General features: G+C 35.4%; 2 protein-coding genes across 4 annotated transcripts; one reads left to right on the forward strand and one right to left on the reverse strand.

Moving 5' to 3' along the window:
* Positions 1 to 1,490: 1,490 nt before the first annotated feature.
* Positions 1,491 to 5,181, forward strand: LOC125840150 (zinc finger protein GAI-ASSOCIATED FACTOR 1-like). The gene is made up of 4 exons (XM_049519112.1): positions 1,491 to 2,119; positions 2,281 to 2,677; positions 2,752 to 3,017; positions 3,695 to 5,181. The coding sequence occupies exons 1-4, from the start codon at positions 2,011 to 2,013 to the stop codon at positions 5,017 to 5,019; spliced, it is 2,097 nt and encodes a 698-aa protein (XP_049375069.1). The 5' UTR covers positions 1,491 to 2,010; the 3' UTR covers positions 5,020 to 5,181.
* A 2,390-nt stretch (positions 5,182 to 7,571) lies between these two features.
* Positions 7,572 to 19,410, reverse strand: LOC125840156 (G-box-binding factor 1-like). Of its 3 annotated transcripts, none has more exons than XM_049519120.1 (12): positions 19,255 to 19,410; positions 17,109 to 17,247; positions 16,948 to 16,992; positions 16,749 to 16,835; positions 16,533 to 16,622; positions 16,245 to 16,405; positions 16,063 to 16,117; positions 15,901 to 15,949; positions 15,650 to 15,825; positions 13,932 to 14,009; positions 8,163 to 8,288; positions 7,572 to 7,910 (listed from the first exon to the last, which is right to left on the reverse strand). In XM_049519120.1, exons 2-12 carry the CDS (start codon positions 17,163 to 17,165, stop codon positions 7,809 to 7,811), a joined length of 1,026 nt encoding a protein of 341 aa, XP_049375077.1. In that variant the 5' UTR covers positions 17,166 to 17,247; positions 19,255 to 19,410; the 3' UTR covers positions 7,572 to 7,808. The 3 variants fall into 3 exon arrangements, with proteins under 3 accessions (XP_049375077.1, XP_049375079.1, XP_049375076.1); XM_049519122.1 differs by having other exon boundaries at positions 15,650 to 15,795; positions 19,255 to 19,342; XM_049519119.1 differs by lacking the exon at positions 19,255 to 19,410 and having other exon boundaries at positions 17,109 to 17,277.
* Between the last annotated feature and the right edge of the window lie 248 nt (positions 19,411 to 19,658).

Here is a 19,658-nt window from a genome sequence, read left to right on the forward strand (position 1 = left end):
AAAATATTACAAACTAAGTAAAGTATAGAAAAAATATAGAGTGATCAATATATTATTCCACTTAAAATTGATGTCAAAATAAATTAATTTGCCGTCCTATTTTATAGAAGAACCGAAGTTTTCTCACAAATTAATAAATTGGCATTCATATATTATACTCTCTAATCAAATGAATATCTCACGATTAAGTCTGAAATATTCATATTACATTTAATTAATAATATAAATTTATTTTAAAATTTAATATTACATTTAATCATTAACAATACAAATTTATCCTCAAATTCCAACTTGCTTACACCATAGTTAGCTAATAGTGGTCTAAAGATGTTAGTATCATTAATATAAGTTTAGTATAAGAAAATTCAAATAATGCACAACACGTGGCAATTATACAACTACCCCAAAAGCCTTATAAATAGTCAAAAGTAACTTGACTTTTCTTTAGCATACTTTTCACTTTTATTAATTACCCTCCACCCTTTATTGTATTTTTCACTCTCAGTGACTTTCTCTTAATTTAGCAAATTGACCACTCCTATTTCTAGCCCCACTTTCATCACTTTACTGAAAGTGGTTAAGTAGCTAATCTTAAGTTAAAAGTGTTTCTAATTTTTAATACTCCCTCCGTTCCATAAGTTAGTTTGATTTAACATGAAATTTAAGAAAGAAATAAAGACTTTAAAATTTGTGGTGAAAAATAAATGATAAATATTTGTGTAGCGGTAAATAATTTAACTAAGGTAAAATAAATATTTTAAAGTTAAATTGTTACTTAACAAATGTGTCATTCTTTTTTGGATTGATTAGAAAAAAAAGTAAGTCATATAAACTGGTACAGAGGAAGTAATACTCTGTTCATTTTAATTTTCTATTGTTTTAGACATCAATTAATAAATATATTATTATTAAATAATTATATCAATTATTATTTTCTTAATGCGTGTATCAAAGATAACTTTCCTTTCATATACACATATATTGTATTAGATTTTCTTATTAGTTTAGTCTTTGTTAGTTTTTATTCTTCAAGTTTACTAGAAAAACTAATTGAATCATGAGAATTCGATAATGTCACTAACACACCTAAAATTATGAAAATTTTCTATTTTCTAAAAATGTTTGCAATAAAGTACTTTTCATAAATTTTTCAACATATTCTACCCTTTTATAAGGGGTAAATCATCTTATTATCTTAACTAATAAAGTATAAGATATGATTGATATTGTAAAGTAAACCACAATCTATATATAACGCTTTCATTATTTCTATAACGTTTCAAAATAAATAATTAACACAATTTAATAAATAATTATTTATTAAACTTACATATATATATATAGAATTTTATGAATAAGATAATACTAAAGTGCCAAATATCATGGCATGAAATAGGACACGAAAACACTTTGCAAAAAAATATTATTATTTCTTAAAATGTCCACATGTTCTGAAAAGTTAAAAGAGTGAAAACACTAGTAACATACAAGACTTTGCATACTCAAATTTCCCCTTTCTCTCTCTAGTTTCCCTGCCGCCGACCACCCAAAATCCCCCATTTTCACCCTTTTCCGATCCGGAGTTTCGACTTACTTCTCTTATTGTTGTAATACAAGTGAAGATTTGAGTATTGTAGGTGAATCTTACTCGGGAACTCACTAATTTGAGTGGAGTCCTTCCATTTTAGCAAATCCCATTTGCATTAATTTGAATTTATTTTTTTCATTTTCTCGCCAGTGAGTGATTTCTTGCCAATTTTGGTATCTGGGTTTTGCTTATCTACTTTGCTTTGAGCTGGTTTTGTGATGTGGGTTTTGCTAATTAGCTAGTCTGAGCTTGTGTTCAGAAGAATCAGAACTTTGTTCAGAGATACTAGTTGGGTACAGAAAGCAATATTGAATGGTAGATTCGCAAAAAGAAGCGAGTAGAAAGTTTCTTAAGTAGAAATGCTCTAGATTTTTACATTTTAGGCACTAGATAAACCCTAGAAGAATTCTATTTCATCCGCCATGAATGATTGCGCGGGCTCTGGTGAAGTGAGTGTATTGTCTTCTGGTGATCAGACAGCTCCTTGTAAAGAAGCAGCAAAGAAAAAACGGAATCTCCCTGGAATGCCAGGTAAATTAATTTAAATTTGCAATTTCTAATTAATACGACTACTATGGTTAGCTTTCAAATTAGTTAGGGTTTAGTTATTTAAACCCATTTTGTTTAAGAACCCAGATTTCTATTTCAGCAGAAAATTGATTTTTGGGGCTTTTCTATTATCCTTTGATTAGATCCTAATGCGGAAGTGGTAGCTTTGTCACCGAAAACTCTATTGGCAACGAACCGATTTGTGTGTGAAATTTGCAACAAAGGGTTTCAGAGAGACCAGAATTTGCAGCTTCATAGAAGAGGTCACAATCTGCCTTGGAAGCTAAGGCAGAGAGCAAGCAATGAGGTGAGGAAGAGAGTGTATGTTTGCCCCGAACCTACGTGTGTTCACCATGATCCTTCACGGGCATTAGGGGATTTGACTGGGATCAAGAAGCATTTTTGTAGGAAACACGGTGAGAAGAAGTGGAAATGTGATAAGTGCTCAAAAAAGTATGCAGTTCAGTCTGATTTGAAGGCTCATTTGAAGATTTGTGGAACTAAAGAGTATAAATGTGATTGTGGGACTATGTTTTCAAGGTCCATTCTTGATGCCCTTTTGATTGCTAATCTCTCTTTATTGTAAAGCTGATATCTTTGTTAATAATATATAGGAGGGATAGCTTTATCACACACAGGGCATTTTGTGATGTTTTAGCAAAAGATACTGAGAAAGCACAGAATGCAGTTACAACTCCTATTGCTGATGAGGACCATAAAGTTCAAGTTGTTGTTTCATCAACACCACAAACACCTCCTACGCCCCCACCATCCTCGGAGCCGCCAGCCATTCCTTCACCAGCTGCCCCGGAGCCTCTACCACCTCCTGTTTCTCCGTCAACTGCTGTAGTGTCTTCTGATTCTCCCATCCAGAATCCAGGTACATTTTGAAGTTCAATTTTTAACTAGTTTGAAAATCTGGATTTGTAGTGTATCTGATATGTGTGTTTGTTGAGAACAGACAGGAGACTTTGTTCTTTCTTTGTTTTGGAGTCTTGCTTATTTTGTCAGTTAATGATATTTTATCAAGAACTTTTGTCATCTATTGATTCTTGTTGTTATCTGTATTCCTCATTAGACTATGTTAAATAAGTGTTTGCTTATCAATCTGGGCCATTATTTCAACTTCTAACTTGAAAAACAGTTTTTGGAGTCTTTTTCAAGTTTTCACTCACTAAAATTCAACTTGTTTTCTTGTCCAAACACTTGATTCAATTTCCAAATACTCTTTTCAACTTCAACTTCAAATACTACTTTTTTTCATATCTCGACCTACTCATGTCCAAACGCCCAAGTGATCCTTTATCTGAACAAAGTTCAAATTGTAGAAACAGAAGTATGTAAATATAGGCATAAAGAGATTAAACAAAAAAATAGAAAAGTAACATTTCCAATCTGAAAAAACTTTGGGTAAGGTAAAGGAAACATAGCACAACTTAAAGAATTCTAACATGTGTCATCACTTCTACTAACCTTTTATATCAAAAGCTTAACTTTCACTGCTTGTTTATATGAGTTGTTTCTTTCTGTCTTACTATAATTGTTACAATTTGGCAGAGAGTCCACACACAAATTCCAATGGAACTATTACTAAACAGGATATAGAAGAAACAACAGCAAAATCAAGCTTGTCTGGAATCTGCAGTAGTAGCTCATGCACCGGATGTACCAACAGCAACTGTTTTACAAGCTTGACTGGAATCTGCAGCAGCAGTTGGAGTTCAAGCAGTAATGGAAGTACCAGCAGCAGCAGCATTTTTCCAAGCTTGACTGGAATCTGTAGCAGCACTAGGAGCTCGAGCAGTAATGGAAGTACTGGCATCATCAGCGTTTTCCCAAGCTTGTCTGGAATATGTAGCAATAGTAGGAGCTCAAGCAGTAATGGAAGTACCCACAGCAGCAGCATATTTTCAAGTTCAACTGGAATCTGTAGCAGCAGCATATTTCCAAGTTCAACTGGAATCTGTAGCAGCAGCATATTTCCAAGTTCAACTGGAATCTGTAGCGGCAGCTGCATAGTTTCAAGTTCAACTGGAATCTGTAGCAGCAGCATATTTACAAGTTCAACTGGAATCTGTAGCGGCAGCAGCATTTTTGCAAGTTCAACTGGAATCTATAGCAACAGCAGTAGCTCGAGCTGTAACAGAAGTACCAGCGGCAGCAGCATTTTTACAAGCTTGACTGGAATCTGTAGCAGCAGTAGTAACTCGAGCAGCAACAGAAGTGCCAGCAACAGCACTTTTGCAAGCTTATTTGCTTCATCAACAGCTTCAGGAAGTTTGCCGTCTCAAGCACCTCAATTTACGGATTGGTTTCAGTCCGTGGCTCCTGCACCACCACCTGATATAGAACCACCATCATCTATGGAACCAATATCTCTCTGCCTTGCAATGAATCATGGTTCATCAGTCTTTGGACCAGCTGGGCAAGAGAGAATTCAGTATGCTGCAGCACCACAACCATCCATGTCTGCAACAGCATTACTGCAGAAGGCTGCTCAGATGGGTGCAACAGCGACAAACTCATCATTGTTGAGGGGTCTTGGGATATTATCTTCTTCTTCATCGTCTAGTGGGCAACACGAATGGAATGGGAGACAAATTGACACTGATGGTGCAACGTTGGCTGCAGGCCTTGGCCTTGGATTGCCATGTGACGATGGCTCTGGTCTAAAGGAACTGATGTTGGGAACTCCCTCTGTTTTCGGTCCCAAACATCCTACTCTTGACCTTCTTGGATTGGGGATGGCAGCTGGTGGAGGCTCAACACCTGGATTATCCGCTCTAATAACATCAATGGGCGGTAATCTAGATGTGGCTGCGGCAGCAGGACCGTTTGACAGTGGAGAATTTTGTGGGAAGGAGTTTGGAAGAAGTTCATGATACCAAATGTGAAGGACCATGAAGCTTTAGTTGACAATTTGGCAAAGCCCATTAGTGTAGGGAGAAAACGTCTTTGTTGTTGTAATATAGAAGAAACTCCTACTCTGTATAAACTTTTCTACTCTTTAATTTATTCTAAAGGAAGCAATTATATTTATTTAATTGAAGTGTAAAAACTGATAGTTTGCGCACGGTTAAAATATATTTTACTCCCTCTATCTGAAATATTTGTTTATTTTTTAAATTCGTTGTTTAAAAATGTCTTTTACCTTTTTTTAATAGTATTTTTTTAAGTTCTAACTTGATATAACACATACATGTCTTTTAACTTTGTCTTAGTTGACATCTATGTTTTTCAACTTTGGATGTGCACAAGTAGACGTTTAAATTTGTATAAAGTTAAATAAAAATAGACATGTAGAACGTTACTAGAATGTGAATCGATACTGAGTAGGACGTGTGTGTCAAATTGTTGAACTCTATACAAGTTTAAGTTTAAGTGCCTATTATGTACGCCCACAGTTGGAGGATATAGATGTCATATGAGGTCAAGTTAAAAGATGTGTTTATGCTTAATAATTTTTTACGTAGCATGTTTAAAATCAAAAAATTAAAATATATCTTTGATACATTCTATACATCTTTAATTTAAAATCAGAAGATTAAATCTTCACTACTTTCTTGAATTTCATGAATTGAAACAGAAGGAATATTAAATTAGGTACCTAGAACTAGAAGAGTGCTTCATGGCATTAAGAATGCAAGGTAGGAATAGAGAGAGTGAATGCCACCTATCTAGCCCTAGGTTAAAAATACTCTATAAAGTTATTGTTGGTGTGCTGGATCATTAACACCAATAAATTTAGCCAACAGGCTTGAGCCTTGAAGTGACATAAGTGTTTATTTTTTTTTGTTGAGAAGTTGAGGGCAATTATAGATAAAAGAAGGGTATTTGGGTGTGGGGTAGGGAAAAAATCTTTCACAATTGGTAAAAGTGACAATGATTTAAATCCGGACCTGAAAATGCCTTGAGAACCTTTTGGTAGGAAGTGCTTTATTTTTTTAGTGAACCTACATGACTTGGAGGTGAAAATGCAAGGAATTGAGAACTTCTTGATAGGATGCGAGTTATTCTTTTTTTTAGTGGACCTATTTAACACGAGACTAAAAATGTTAAAAGAATCTAATAGTCGGTTGGGTGAATTTCGAATATGAATGACTAAAGAAAGTAGCTGGACCGAGGCGTTTATTAATTATAGGACATAAGATAGAAAGGATGAAGAGAAAGTGGTTTCCTGGGCCAATTTTTAGCTTTGACATTAAAAAGGAAAGGAACTGATGCAATGTTTCTATACTATTTTCTCAAATTTCATTTGAATTAATATTCTAATTTTCTTCTAAGTTTATGCTGTATTCTTGTCGTTTATATTCTTGTTTTGGTAGCAATCACATGGCTTAATAAAGTTGGGATTCTTTTTTGCACAAGTGTTAAAATCATCCCCCTTCACCTCATGTTCTTTTCCATTGGACATTTTTGTTAGAACTATTTATTCGCTTTTGTGTGGAGTCTTGAAGCAACAGTAAAGTTGTCTTCTCGTTTGATCTACAAGTCGTATACATTTCTTGGGATGTGGTCCATTCCATGTCCCATTTTATTTATATTTGCTTACTGGCTGACTAAGACCAAAAAAACAGAATTCAATATTTTGATGAGGATCAAGCTTATCCTTCGTCAATATACGTTACATTTTAGGAGAAAAATTCCCAACATTAACTTCAGTTAGTTGGGTTCACAAATAAATAATTGTATTGTAATGAGATTTAAATTGTATTTTACGATGGAGTGTATGATTATTTCATCGAAAAACTTCAAGTTGTTAGAGACATAACACACTTTTAATTACTTAATTATGTCTTTAACACGTTCATCACGTGTGAGCCGACTTGCTTCTTTTTCATTCTTTAATGATATATAACATCCACAGTCAACCAAGCTATGTTGGAGAGTGTTGCAAGGATTGGTGATTCAAAATTGGCTACTTAATTTTTTTAAAAAGAGGTGATCTTCTCCTCAAAATGTGGTACATATTTCTATCAAACTCCACCACAATGGTGTTTAATTGAGAAAAGTAAAAGACAGGAATCTCTAAATCCTGCAAAAAAAAAAGACTCACTCCGAGGGAGCTTCAATGGTGGTGCTGTAAGGGATGATAGTCAATCTTCATCTTGAAGGGTTCGGAAAAATAGAACATACTCAAAGATCTTGCCTATAAGATACTTTCCTGGTGAAGGAGAGAGAATTTAATAAGCTAAGAATGTCTTGTTGAAAGTAGGAACTTAGACTATGACGACAATATCAACATAGTTTCCACTTATTCCTTGTCTTCCCAAAAAAGAAATCCATAAAGTCCTCAGTAGGATTGGCAGCACTGGCTAATAAGGAGATATTTTGGACTTATCGGAAGCAAAAAATTTCCCAACTTTTGAAAACATAACAAACAAACAAAGCAAGATAGAATACAATCCAAGTCACCAGAATACTTAATGGTCTAAAGATCAAGTTATTCAGTTACTTTTACAATGTTGTCATAGATTCAGATTCAACCCTGGGTTAAAAATCCAAGAATTAATGTTATAAATTTCACTCAAAAGGGTTAAAAAGGGCATAAATTAGTAGAAAAACAGAGATTTCTACTTCTAACGCACGGTAAAAGCTATAGATTTCTCACGGGCAGTAAGAGATTTGTGAGCATTTAAACCAAAATAAGCTACTCTGTCATGGCTTGTCCTCAACTCTTAGCTTCCTCAACATTGGACTGAAGACGCATGGCGTTGGCATTACTCTCTAGCTTGGACACATCCTCTGGCCCATACAACCTCGTCAACTCATCCTGTTTCAGAATCAGGTCCTATTGCTTAGATGGATTAAAAGGACAAACATAAAGAGAAAAAGAAACAACAGCAAATTTTCTCAGAACTGCGAGTACCAATTTTTTTAATATTGATCAACAATTCCGTGCGAACACAAGATAAAAAAGGGGAAAGGATGGAAACTTTAGAATTTACTTAGAAGTGAGGGCAAATGAGATAAGCATACACGAATACAGACGGGAGAAGGGAAAAGATGCTCAAGTAGTTTTTACCTTTATTGAATTATTCTCCGAGGTAAGCTTCTCACATTCCTCAGAGACCTTTCGCAACTCCTCTTTGAGTCCATGATTCTCATTGCTCAATGTCTCTACCTTAAGTTGTAGCTCTTCACACTCAGCCTGCAGAAGATAATCATAAAACAACACGACTATCAAAAAACTTCAAATTCCAGGTAATCTCGAGATGGACCTATCAATATTGTCTGTTCACAGTATTTTATCAGACCAATTTTTAATCAGATTTACAGTTCAGATCCCACTCTCTCTCTCTCTCCGGGTAAGGCATTCGATTGCGCATCAGAGAGAAAGAACAGACTTCCAATGGCTTAAAATATAGTCAACCAATAAGGCGAGTCATCCCCCATCGGTTGATTCTATGAAAAACCTTGCTTCTCAGTTTAGTACACAATCTGCTGGACAAACTACAGTCCACAATGACAATGATCGGCTATTCTTTCCAAAAAATGTTCACAAAAACAAAACAAGTCCTTTATTTTGAGTACACCTTCCATCCCTATATGATTGAATCCGGATGAGATTGGCATGAAGAAAATAGTATAAAACTATCACACTTGGGAGAACCGTTTTTCTCCTTTTAGCTGGAAGGCTAGTTACTCCCAGTGTTTCAATACCAATCACATATTTGCTGCAATTAAGCCCACCAAAACTAATGATTCGGGGTGTTAATGGTATTTGACACAATATTTATTTATTTTTTATTCGGAAGTTGGGTAAGAATACTTAAAATTCTACTTCTAAATTCTCTTTTTCAACTTCAGCTTCAGCAACCACCAAATATTTGTCCAAATTCCTACTTAGTTAGGCTGGGTGATTTATATGGAACTTGAGGCCAAGAGCACTTACAAGAGCTATGAAGCAGAAACTCGAGATCTGATACCAAAAATCGATGCAGCACAGTGAAACTCATATATATTATATATATATGCTATTACTATCATTCATTGGTGTTACCAACTTCGTCTCCTTTGTTTCGTTTTCCTTTTGGGAACTTCTAATTTCTGTACTCTTGTACTTGAACTCAATTATCATAAGAGAAACAAAATATGCTATTTTTCTCAAGGTCGATAATTTGGAAAACAATAGAAAGAGACACATATACATACATAAATGACCCCTTTAATTTGTAAAAAATGTTTTCAGTTAAGAAGTCTTAACTGAGACAATGAATTGACCTATTGACCACCGGAAGTCTATGTAAAATGGGTCTATCAGACACGACTAGCTGAGATGGTAGGTTGCGTTTCTCCCACCCGAATTTGAGCATGTTTTTCCAGAAAATATGGAGTTTACTTCCAGACACTTTTGATAACTACTTTTTTTTCCAGCCATTCCTTCAAGTTTTCATCTTTTACCCCATATCAAACTCAATTCCATGTGTTTTCTTTTGCTTCTCCTCGCAAACCTATACTAGATTCAAACCTAAATCTACACTCACCAAAGCACTTTCCTTCCCCACTTCCTCTTCATTTACATCACCAGAAAACTTCACTGGCCTGCACCACTCAATGTCCATCTTTCCATTCCAGTTAAAGCCTTCATCGTGGAGGACAAGATGGTTCCTTCATATGGAAGGGGGAAGAAATTTACTGATCCTAAGGTCTAAGTATATTCCTAGAATAGAGATTCGTCTTGTTAAATGGTATAGAGACCCAAAGCAGCTCTACTCCAAATAGAAATGCTTTCCCACATAATGGTTTTGCATTTACGGGTGGGTTTCAGGTGTTTTCACCCATGACTACTGCAAGGTTTGGGAATTTCACGTTATCCATGGCATTTGGCGTCTTATCCCATCATTGTTCAACATTCAAGTAATGGATTTCTGATGCCACTAATATTGGAACTACTGCTGGTTTTTCTCACGAGTCACTCACACACTCCATGATGGTCATGCTCAACCACAGTGTAAAGGTCAGCAGCAATAGGTGAGTTTCTCCCTCAAATTGCTACGTTTAGTTATATGCATTTGTGTTATCTTTTCTTCAATTCAGAACTAAGTTTGGCGAGTTTAAGGGGTTGTCTATGTACTCAACCTATGTGTGTATGTGCGCTTGATAAGTACAAATGAGTTTAACACATGGTGCAAAATCATTTTACATTATCAAGCCACTTTTACTTGTTAAAAACTGCCTTATTTTCAAAATTACAAATCTCACTTTGTATGAAGACCTGTAAATATCTTTCAAGTCACCCAACAATGTAAAAAGTTATCTACAGTGTAGGTATAACAACAACAACAACATACCCAGTGAAATCCCACTAGGTGGGGTCTGGGGAGGGTGGAGTGTACGCAGACCCTGCCACTACCTCGTAGAGGTAGAGAGGCTGTTTTCGAGAGACCCTCAGCTCAAGTACATCAAAACCAAGTAAAACGCGAGGAAAACATTGTGTAAAACATCACATCCAATAAGAAAGATAGTTATAATCAACAAGGGGACAGCAACATCAATAAAACAATGAGAGAAGTGAAACGCAATAAAAACCAGAAGGCTATATGTAACACAAACAAGAACTGCAAGTGTAAGGCAAGGACTACTACCAACGCTAACAACCCATACTCTCGCAAGGGAGGACAACACTCTAGCCCTACTAACCTACAACCTTAATACGTGACCTCCACGCTTTCCTATCTAGAGTCATGTCTTCGGTAATGCGAAGCTGAGCCAAGTCCTGTCTAATCACCTCTCCCCAATACTTCTTAGGCCTACCTCTACCCCTCTGCGTACCCTCTACAACCAGCCCCTCACACCTCCTCACTGGTGCTTCTGCGCACCGTCTCCTCACATGCCCAAACCATCTCAGTCTCGCTTCTCTCAGCTTGTCCACCACAGAGGCCACTCCCACCTTCTCCCGGATAACTTCATTCCTAATCTTATCACTCCTAGTGTGCCCACACATCCATCTCAACATCCTCATCTCCGCAACATGCATTTTCTGGACATGTGAGTTCTTGACTGGCCAACACTCCGCTCCATACAACAAGGCCGGTCTAACTACCACTCTGTAAAACTTACCTTTAAGTCTAGGTGGAATTTTCTTATCACACAAGACTCCAGAGGCACTACAGTGTGGGTATGTATAAGTTAAATCTCTAAATATTTTGAACACCCAAAATTGAATTCTGTTTCCAAATAACAAACTTTAGTTTAAATAATTAAAACATCAACACTAAATTTCACACCGAAAATTAAATGAATTGAACGTCGCTTTCCGACCCACCACCTTTTTTTTTTTTGAGGGAGTACTAGAAGTAACAAAAGGAACTCTGGGCTACATCTGAAAAGAAAGATAGTCTCTGGATTAAGTGAGTCCACACTTACTACTTAAAACATGATCCAGTTGCTACATGTAGCATCCCAAGTTCTGCTACTTAAATCACCCATGGAAACCTTTATCATAGTACTTTAGATGCTCTATAACTAAGAACTTATGGCAAAGGTTACTGCCTTGGTTTGGTATACAAACGGATATTGGGGAGTGGCAAGATGAGTTTCTATGGACTACTGGATGGGCAAGTAAAGAGTCTGGGAGAGGATCAATTATTAACTGTGTATTTGCTACTAGTTTTTGGGAACGCATGTTTATCCAAAATATTTAATATAAATTTTGTATTGTAAATGATAAATTTTAAATGGTATATATATACATATATTATTTGACTTCCTCTGCACTATAAAGTAAAAAATCAAAACATACAAAGAAGTAACAACTCGTAAGTTGAGGCAAATAAATCATGCAAACTTGATGATATTGTAGAGACATATACAATACTTTAATTTAAAGATAAATACATATTCGAACATATATAAATACATGCATACAATAAAATATTAACTCCGGAAAATTAACTATATGGAAAAAAATAAAAACTAATTTTGATGCATATAATGAATAACAGCATGACCAACCCAAATGCACAACAATCATATGAAACTTGTTTCAACTCAAATACATGAACATTAAAAAAGTAAAAATAAAAAAGGGCGATGATTGTATAGTAATTATTGCAGAGCATAAAAAGGAAAATGCAACATCACATGATCAAAGGCTTTCTCATATGCAGGTATTTCGATTCATATATCAAGGAAAAATCTGATGGAAACTTGCAATAGTAATGCTACCATTTAAAATATTTGATCTGACCAATATCTAATGCTGTTTCTAATGCCAAACTGAGTAAAATCTTGATAACCACTGAACTTCTTCCTCACACAGAATAATACATATTTTAGCAGAATCAGATGTTGATAAGCAGCTATATCAAGTCGTTGTTTTTTCAAGAGAAAAAATAATATAGGTAAGGGATAATGAAATGATCTAAATTTGTGCAGGTTATAAAGTGATAGAAAGAATATCAAAAGGCTAGAGGGGTAGAAGATAAATGAGCAAAAGTTAGAGATAATAGAAGAAAAGGTGTACATTGAACTTGTTATAAAAAAATCTTTACAATTAATCACATTCATGGGAGTTATTATTTACATTTATTAGGATGCCAATTTTTAATGGTGAATGAAAGGGTACTGTTACGTTTGCCTTTTTTTAATTAGAATGTGCATTTACATTTTTGTACAAAATATATTTGAAGTAATATCAAGTTGAAGGATATTATAGTAACTCAGCTTTATAAGGTTATTTTCGTAATCCAACTTTCAATTGAGAGCTTCCCATATATATATATATATATATATGAATATGAATATGATACATGATATGACATGATGATTCAAAGCACCTATAAATATTGAATCAAGTCTCGACTCTTTAGATCAGTCCATCCGTGGTGGAGGAATTCTGGTTAAGTTTAACTAAATATGACCTTCCCCTCCCATAAAGAGAGTTTCTTGCTCTAACAAGGATGATGAGCACAATGATATGAATTAAATATTAATAAAAAAAAAAAGGAAGCCCGCGGCTGAAATGGCATTCAATTCCAGAAGAGCATGTTCCAATCAGAGAGGGTATTCAGAGAAATTGCAGTCCACATTCATATTCAGGGAGAGAGGAGAGTTCAAGCGGTGGCACATTCCATTGTTCACACTTAATGCCATGCCTTGAGGGGCCAGTTTATGCAAAACTGCTGGAATTATGGCTAGATTTTGTCAACCACCTGAAGTTACACTTTAGACAGTTTCCATTACTGGGTTTTTTGTGTATTGATTAAGTTCTGATAGCTGCTATAGAAAGTGTAAACAGTCTCTTGGCTAGTTATAAAGCCATGACACTGTCTGTTTTTATTTTCTGAAAATAGGTAGTCATCACCAATTTGGCTTTGTAATTTCAAACTTTTGGTATTACAAAGACTCTTAATGTAATTATCAAATTAGTTGAAAATTATTCTATATGTGTAATTTCATTGGTAACATTATTTTGGATAATCTTTCAGAAGTTGTACAGTTGCTCCTTTGGTGAGCCGTAAGTCCCGAGTTCAAAGAAGAAATTGCAGACATGCAAAGAGAAGGCTACATATATATGTAATACATCAACTCCCTCCAGCTACATTGGCATTAGCCGGGGAGATCTTCATGCGCGAGGTTATGGTAAGTAAAAAACACAACGATGCTACAATTTTATAGAGCACGATGTAGTGCTCTATGATTGTGTATAACAGGGTGATCTTCTAAGGTTTAACTTAGATGCACAACCATCAATTATTTTCTCTGTAAGTTAGACCCATCAGTTTCTATAATGTACTCTGACTGTTGAAGAGATGAAAGTGAAACAGTATCTGTAAGAAGTAACTCATACCTGCTTGCGCAATCTTGACCTCCTAGCTGATTCTCTATTAGACTGCTTTCTCTTTTGCCTTTTAAGTTCACGTTCATCCTATTAAGAAGGGTTGTAAAGTACTTATCGACAAAAAGAAACACAGTGATGATTTTTGTAAGGGTACTATCTCATTATTGACTTTATACAATATACATATTGAGAAACAAAGAACAATAAGAACAACAATAATGATCACTTTTTGAAAATGTGTAGAAATGCCTTTAGATTCCCAAAAAGTTTACTTTACATACATCAAATAGCTTTGAATCTCAATCTAGCATAACGTAAAGACACGAAGATATTTTTATTGGGAAATCCGCAGCCACTATCATTTAGATGCGCATAGGGTAAAACCTCCACTCCTATGCAATAGCTCACAAACCACACAGGAGAAGTAATTCGCACTAAGCAAGCCCGGTGCGACGAGCTCAACCCAAAAGGCAAACCCCTTGCTTTCGCTGGCAAGGGATTTCCAACTTGAGACCTCCAACATGGGGGTCCCAAGTCCAAACCACTGGGTCACATCCAGGGGCGGAGCCACCTTGTACTAACCCCCTTTGGCGGAAAATTATATTAATTATATAAGGTTAAAATATATTTTTATGTATATATAGTAGATGTCGAGCCCCCTTCAGCTACTTTGTGTGTCTATTTCTACAGATTTTGAAACCCCTTATTGAAAATCCTGGCTCCGCCACTAGTCACATCGAAGGGTAAAGACATGAAGATTTATAGCTTCCAAAATATGGAACCATACTAAAGAATATTGATGTAAGGAATTTGAAACCAAGTTCAGTTTCTTGCGACCAAATTTCAAGCCTTATTCAGGTTTTAATTTTTTTAAATTTAACTTAAGAGCATGAAGGGGAGCCTTGGAGTAAATGGTAAAGTTGTTGTCGACCAGGATGTTACGGGTTTAAGCCGTGGAAACAACCTCTTGTTGAAATGTGGGGTAAGGCAGCGTACAATAAACCCTTGTGGTTTGGCCCTTTTCTGGACCAGCGCATAGCATGAGCTTTAGTGCACCGGGCTGCCCTTTTTAATTTAAGAGCATATATTTGGGCAAATTTGGTCCTACAAACAGGAAATTTTCCACATAAAGAATGAACTGATTGTTTCATTGAAAGTTCTCCGGAAGAATACTAGTGGATGTTTCACTAGTATAACTGCTGAAAGCACTTTTGATCAGTTAACTAGCCATGCCATCAACTATTTCAGGACCAACCAAAACACCAGAAGAATAAAAACCCAGACCTCAGCTCCTCTTCATATCTCGTTCACGGTTTGGTTCTTTCTCTATCTCAGTTGTGATATCTTAGTTTCCTGAACCATCATTTTTGTTAAATAGTCTCAGTGGTTACATGTAAGATGCCTATAAATAGGTTTGTCATGTATTTCCTTATTATCAACACATGTCACATTTTCTCACAATTTAACATTTTGTTCATTGAGAATGAATTCTGAATGTCAAGATACACCAGAAACAGCGAGTCTTATTGAACACAATCTTCAAATATCCCTAATGACCATCTGGCACGAAGAAGAGTAAGTACATTTTGTGATTTTTACTCCACAGGTGGTTAGAGGAATAATTTTGATAAGAAATTGGCAGTATCACCAGAGCACAGAAAGTAGCATGATCAACTCTGCATTCATTTGTTTCATAAAATTGAATAAATGACTGAAAACAAAACTACCTGAATCCATTCACGTCCCATCCCAGGAGCTGGCGAGACACCAGATTGATTTGATCGCATTTTGATCATTCCGGGACCACCAGGCGGTGCGTTCCACAAATCCATCCCAATATTCAGATTAGTTGCGGGCATAGCGACTGGATTCCCTGTTGCAGGATTGGTCTGAGCATTGGCTCCTAGTTGAAAATTACAGACCAATTAAATAAAACGAATAAGGCATAATCAAGAAGCAGACAAGTGAAACAAGTTACCATTAGCAAGCATTAGATCAAAGCTTCTATTCTTGTCTGCAGAAAATTCCTATAATAATAAAACAAGAAAAGTCAGTCTTAGCTACCAAATGATACGGAACCGACACAACAGCAATGCATTTGAGTAAGCTATGACATTCTTGAGTTAATCAGAAGGCATACATGGTTATCATTTTCATCATTTTCGTCTGATGAACCTTCACTTCCGCTTTCAGCACTATTCAAGAGAATATAGTAAGTCAGATGCATAAATGACCACATCCAAAAAAGATCAATTTGATTGAAAATGAGATTAAAATAAGAGTCTGCAGACAAATTTTAACACCAAATCCACATCAAAATACCTTCTTGTGGCACCACCATCATTTCCAGAACCTGAAGCCGCTTTCCCAATTTCTCCTGCCTTGCCACCTGAACATCCCTTCAATTTTTTGCTTGTATTCTGGTCCTTACCATCTGGTGCCTTACTAGCTGATTCTGGATTTGCCTGCAGTGTGTTTGGAGTCTGCCAAAAGAGCATAAATAAATTAGTAAATAGAGGCTTTTAAAGAAATAAATTTACAAAAAAGCTATAAGTGGGTGACTCTCTTTCATCAGCTTTCAAATTGATAGTAACCAAAAGGATTAATTACCATAGGCATATTAGGATGAGCATAAACTCCAGCAGGAGGATATAAAGCAGGATATGGGACTGGGGCTCCATAAGGAGGCATAAGCGGATGCTGAAATATCACGCAATAAAGAGTAAGTACATTAAAATGTTCTGAGCTTTATACTTCATATAGTAAAAAAGATGCAATGTGCCGCAAAAAAGGACTATGTAAATTAGTGAATGCAAAACTAATCACCTGGCCTCCCCACATGTATGGGTGGGGAGTGGGAGAAGCAACAGTTGAGGGAAAGAAGGGAGGTGTAGGTCCAGCACCATAATATGCCTAAACAGGAAAGTTAGTGCTTAAGAATTAAAACATTCATCATCTTATATTATGAAGAATATTGATACGTAGAACCTGACAATGATTATTCACAATAAAATTCATTACCAACCTGCATAGAGGACCAATCAGGATATGAAGGTGTAGCTTGTGTTTCCTGAAAATCAAACAAATGGAGAACTTGTGAATAGCGAGCCACAAAACAGAGTAACACTAAAACTTATATTAGCATTTATTGTGTACAGATGTATGGAAAAAAAAATGGAAAATGACCTGAGTTGCAGTAACTTTCGAAGGTTTTGCAGGGGTGCTCTCTTCCCCAGCTCCCATTAGGTGTCGAATCAATAGTCAAGTGTCAGCGTTTGTTTGATTACTTCAGAAGATCAAGTATTTATTTAAAAGCTAGATGTACCTGAAATAGGAGAAATTATGGGAATAGAAGTAGAAATATTTTGTTTCATTTGTATATATTACTCCAGTCATTGTCAAATGGAATAACTATACATGATAAAACTGCACAACCATCGTTATGACATGGATGGAAATTAATCTTTTACAAATTATATTCAATATGAAGTTGCGGCGACGACTTTTTCTTGCCACCTAGGAAAGAAGCTGATCATATATTGCTCTCAGTTGTCTATACCAAAGAAGACAAACCACAAAAAGGTAAAATAGCACCTTCAAGGAGACTGCAATAGGAAAGAACAGATGTATATATAGCGAGGAGACAATTGTAGTCTAGCAACACAGACTTACTAACTGCAGCAAAAACAAAAAGCTGATCGATCCTGCACATAACATAGACCGGCAAATACATTTTCTAAATTTATTTTCTTGATGTGAATACTTTATTTATCAATTGAATAGTCTTCCTTGTTTATCTCAAAAAAAAAAAGACATATATGCAGCATTTCCAAGTATCCTCTACATCAACAAACAAAAGTAGAAAGAACATTTCTGCTAACTGCTCCACTTAGAAATGATGAATGGTTTGTTTGTGCAAGGAACTCAGTGAACAAAGGTGAAAAAAGTAGTACTGGGAAGATGCCACAGCCATTGGGCATTGTACTTTAGGGCTCAAGTGGAGCTTTTGTATTGGTTGATGTATTACCTTTTGTTACCTATAAATAGTAGTTTTAAACATAATTGTAAGGGGTTGGACACTGAACAGGACAAAAGCAATACATTGATTTTCTTATGCTCCAAGCTTTTTAATTCTCCTAAGTCCAAGTTCTCAAGCATTACTCTACATAAACGTCTCCGGATTCAATATCAGGAACACTCTAACCTCACCAGGATCCAGTGCAAACTCATCTCATCGGGGATCTATTGCTTCATACAACTCTATTTACTTTCCTTACAACTTCCACTTAATTCTTAGCAAACATATTTAACTGGTAATAGCCAAACTTAACGAGTTAATTCAAGATGCGTGTCCTTGACCTCATTACAAATTCAACTGTGTCATTTTCCCAGTAAACAATATTGCTTCTCAATGGGAAGCATGACTTGGTTATGATCCATCATATGATGTATTAAATGCTTAAAGATCCTTCCTAACTGCTATTTCCAACTAAAGACACTCTTCACCTATAAAACTAATTCCAATCTAGTCTTTTCTTGACTACTCCATAACCAAGAGAGGACATACCTCACACGTTAAACTCGAGTTACAACAGTTTGAAATTGAATAATTCTACTCATAGAAAATATTACTAATTCTCAATTCTCATCAATTGAGTTTCTTTTGCTAACAAATAAATAATACCTCAAAGTCAAAGCACAAACAAAGGAGTTTAACTTATATAAATACTGACACTGTCAAATAACTATACTAGGTTACCTAAATGCTTACAATTGGTAAACATCATAAGTAACTTGAAATTCAAGACATGTTATGATAATTGAATGTTTACTCTAAACTAATTATGTGTTCTTCCTTAAAAGCACTATTATAATTGAATGTTCACTCTTAAATAATTACTCCCTCTCTGTCCCTATTTATGTGGCACTTTTCGCTTCCCGCTAAACAATCTAAATTTAACCATAAATTTGGACATGAAATCCTTTTTATATATTTGAAAACTAGTATAAGTCACTATGATTATCAATTTAAAATATTTAAAAGATACGTGAAAAAATTACGGTCAAATATAAACTTGTTTGAATCTAAACTGACTATGAAAAGTTCCCTTAAGCCCTCCACCCCAAACCCCAACCCCAAATAGTTCAATTACACATGAATTTCAATCTTGAAGGTTAAATTAGAACAGAAAAACAGAGAGAGAAGACGTGGACTAAAATTAAAGAGAAGCAAATTGTGTAAATCTGAAAATTAGTATAAACTATAAATTCAGTAGTTTTTGTGGGAAAACTGATTATAGAAGAAATAAGGAAGCAAAAGAAAAGAGGAAACCTGTGTGTGAGGTGGAACAACGAGAGTCCAACTCGGATAGCCACACAAACAATTCTTTTATTTTTCTTTTGGTTTCTTCTTCTTTCTTTGCCTCTCCTTAAATCTAAGTAGCTAAAAAACACCAAAAAAAGGCAACTTTCCCTATCTTTTATCACCAAAGATCCAACGGTTAGGACATTTTCACCATTTACTTCTCCCCAATGGTTATCGGACTGTGTATCGACTCAATCATCTCATATTTTCATTAATATATTAATCTCCAATTATATAAAATATTTTTTTTTGTTCTACTTTAGCTGGTAATTACATAAAGAGTCGTTTAGCGAGGTATAAAATATGATAATTTCATGAATAAAATGCAAGATTATTTTATTCTCCGTTTGGTTGGAGGTATTAAGTAGGCT

The sequence above is a fragment of the Solanum verrucosum genome, unplaced genomic scaffold (genome assembly GCF_900185275.1).
Source record: "Solanum verrucosum unplaced genomic scaffold, falcon-dt-bn FXZP01000180.1, whole genome shotgun sequence".
In the NCBI taxonomy this organism is placed as follows: Eukaryota; Viridiplantae; Streptophyta; class Magnoliopsida; order Solanales; family Solanaceae; genus Solanum; species Solanum verrucosum.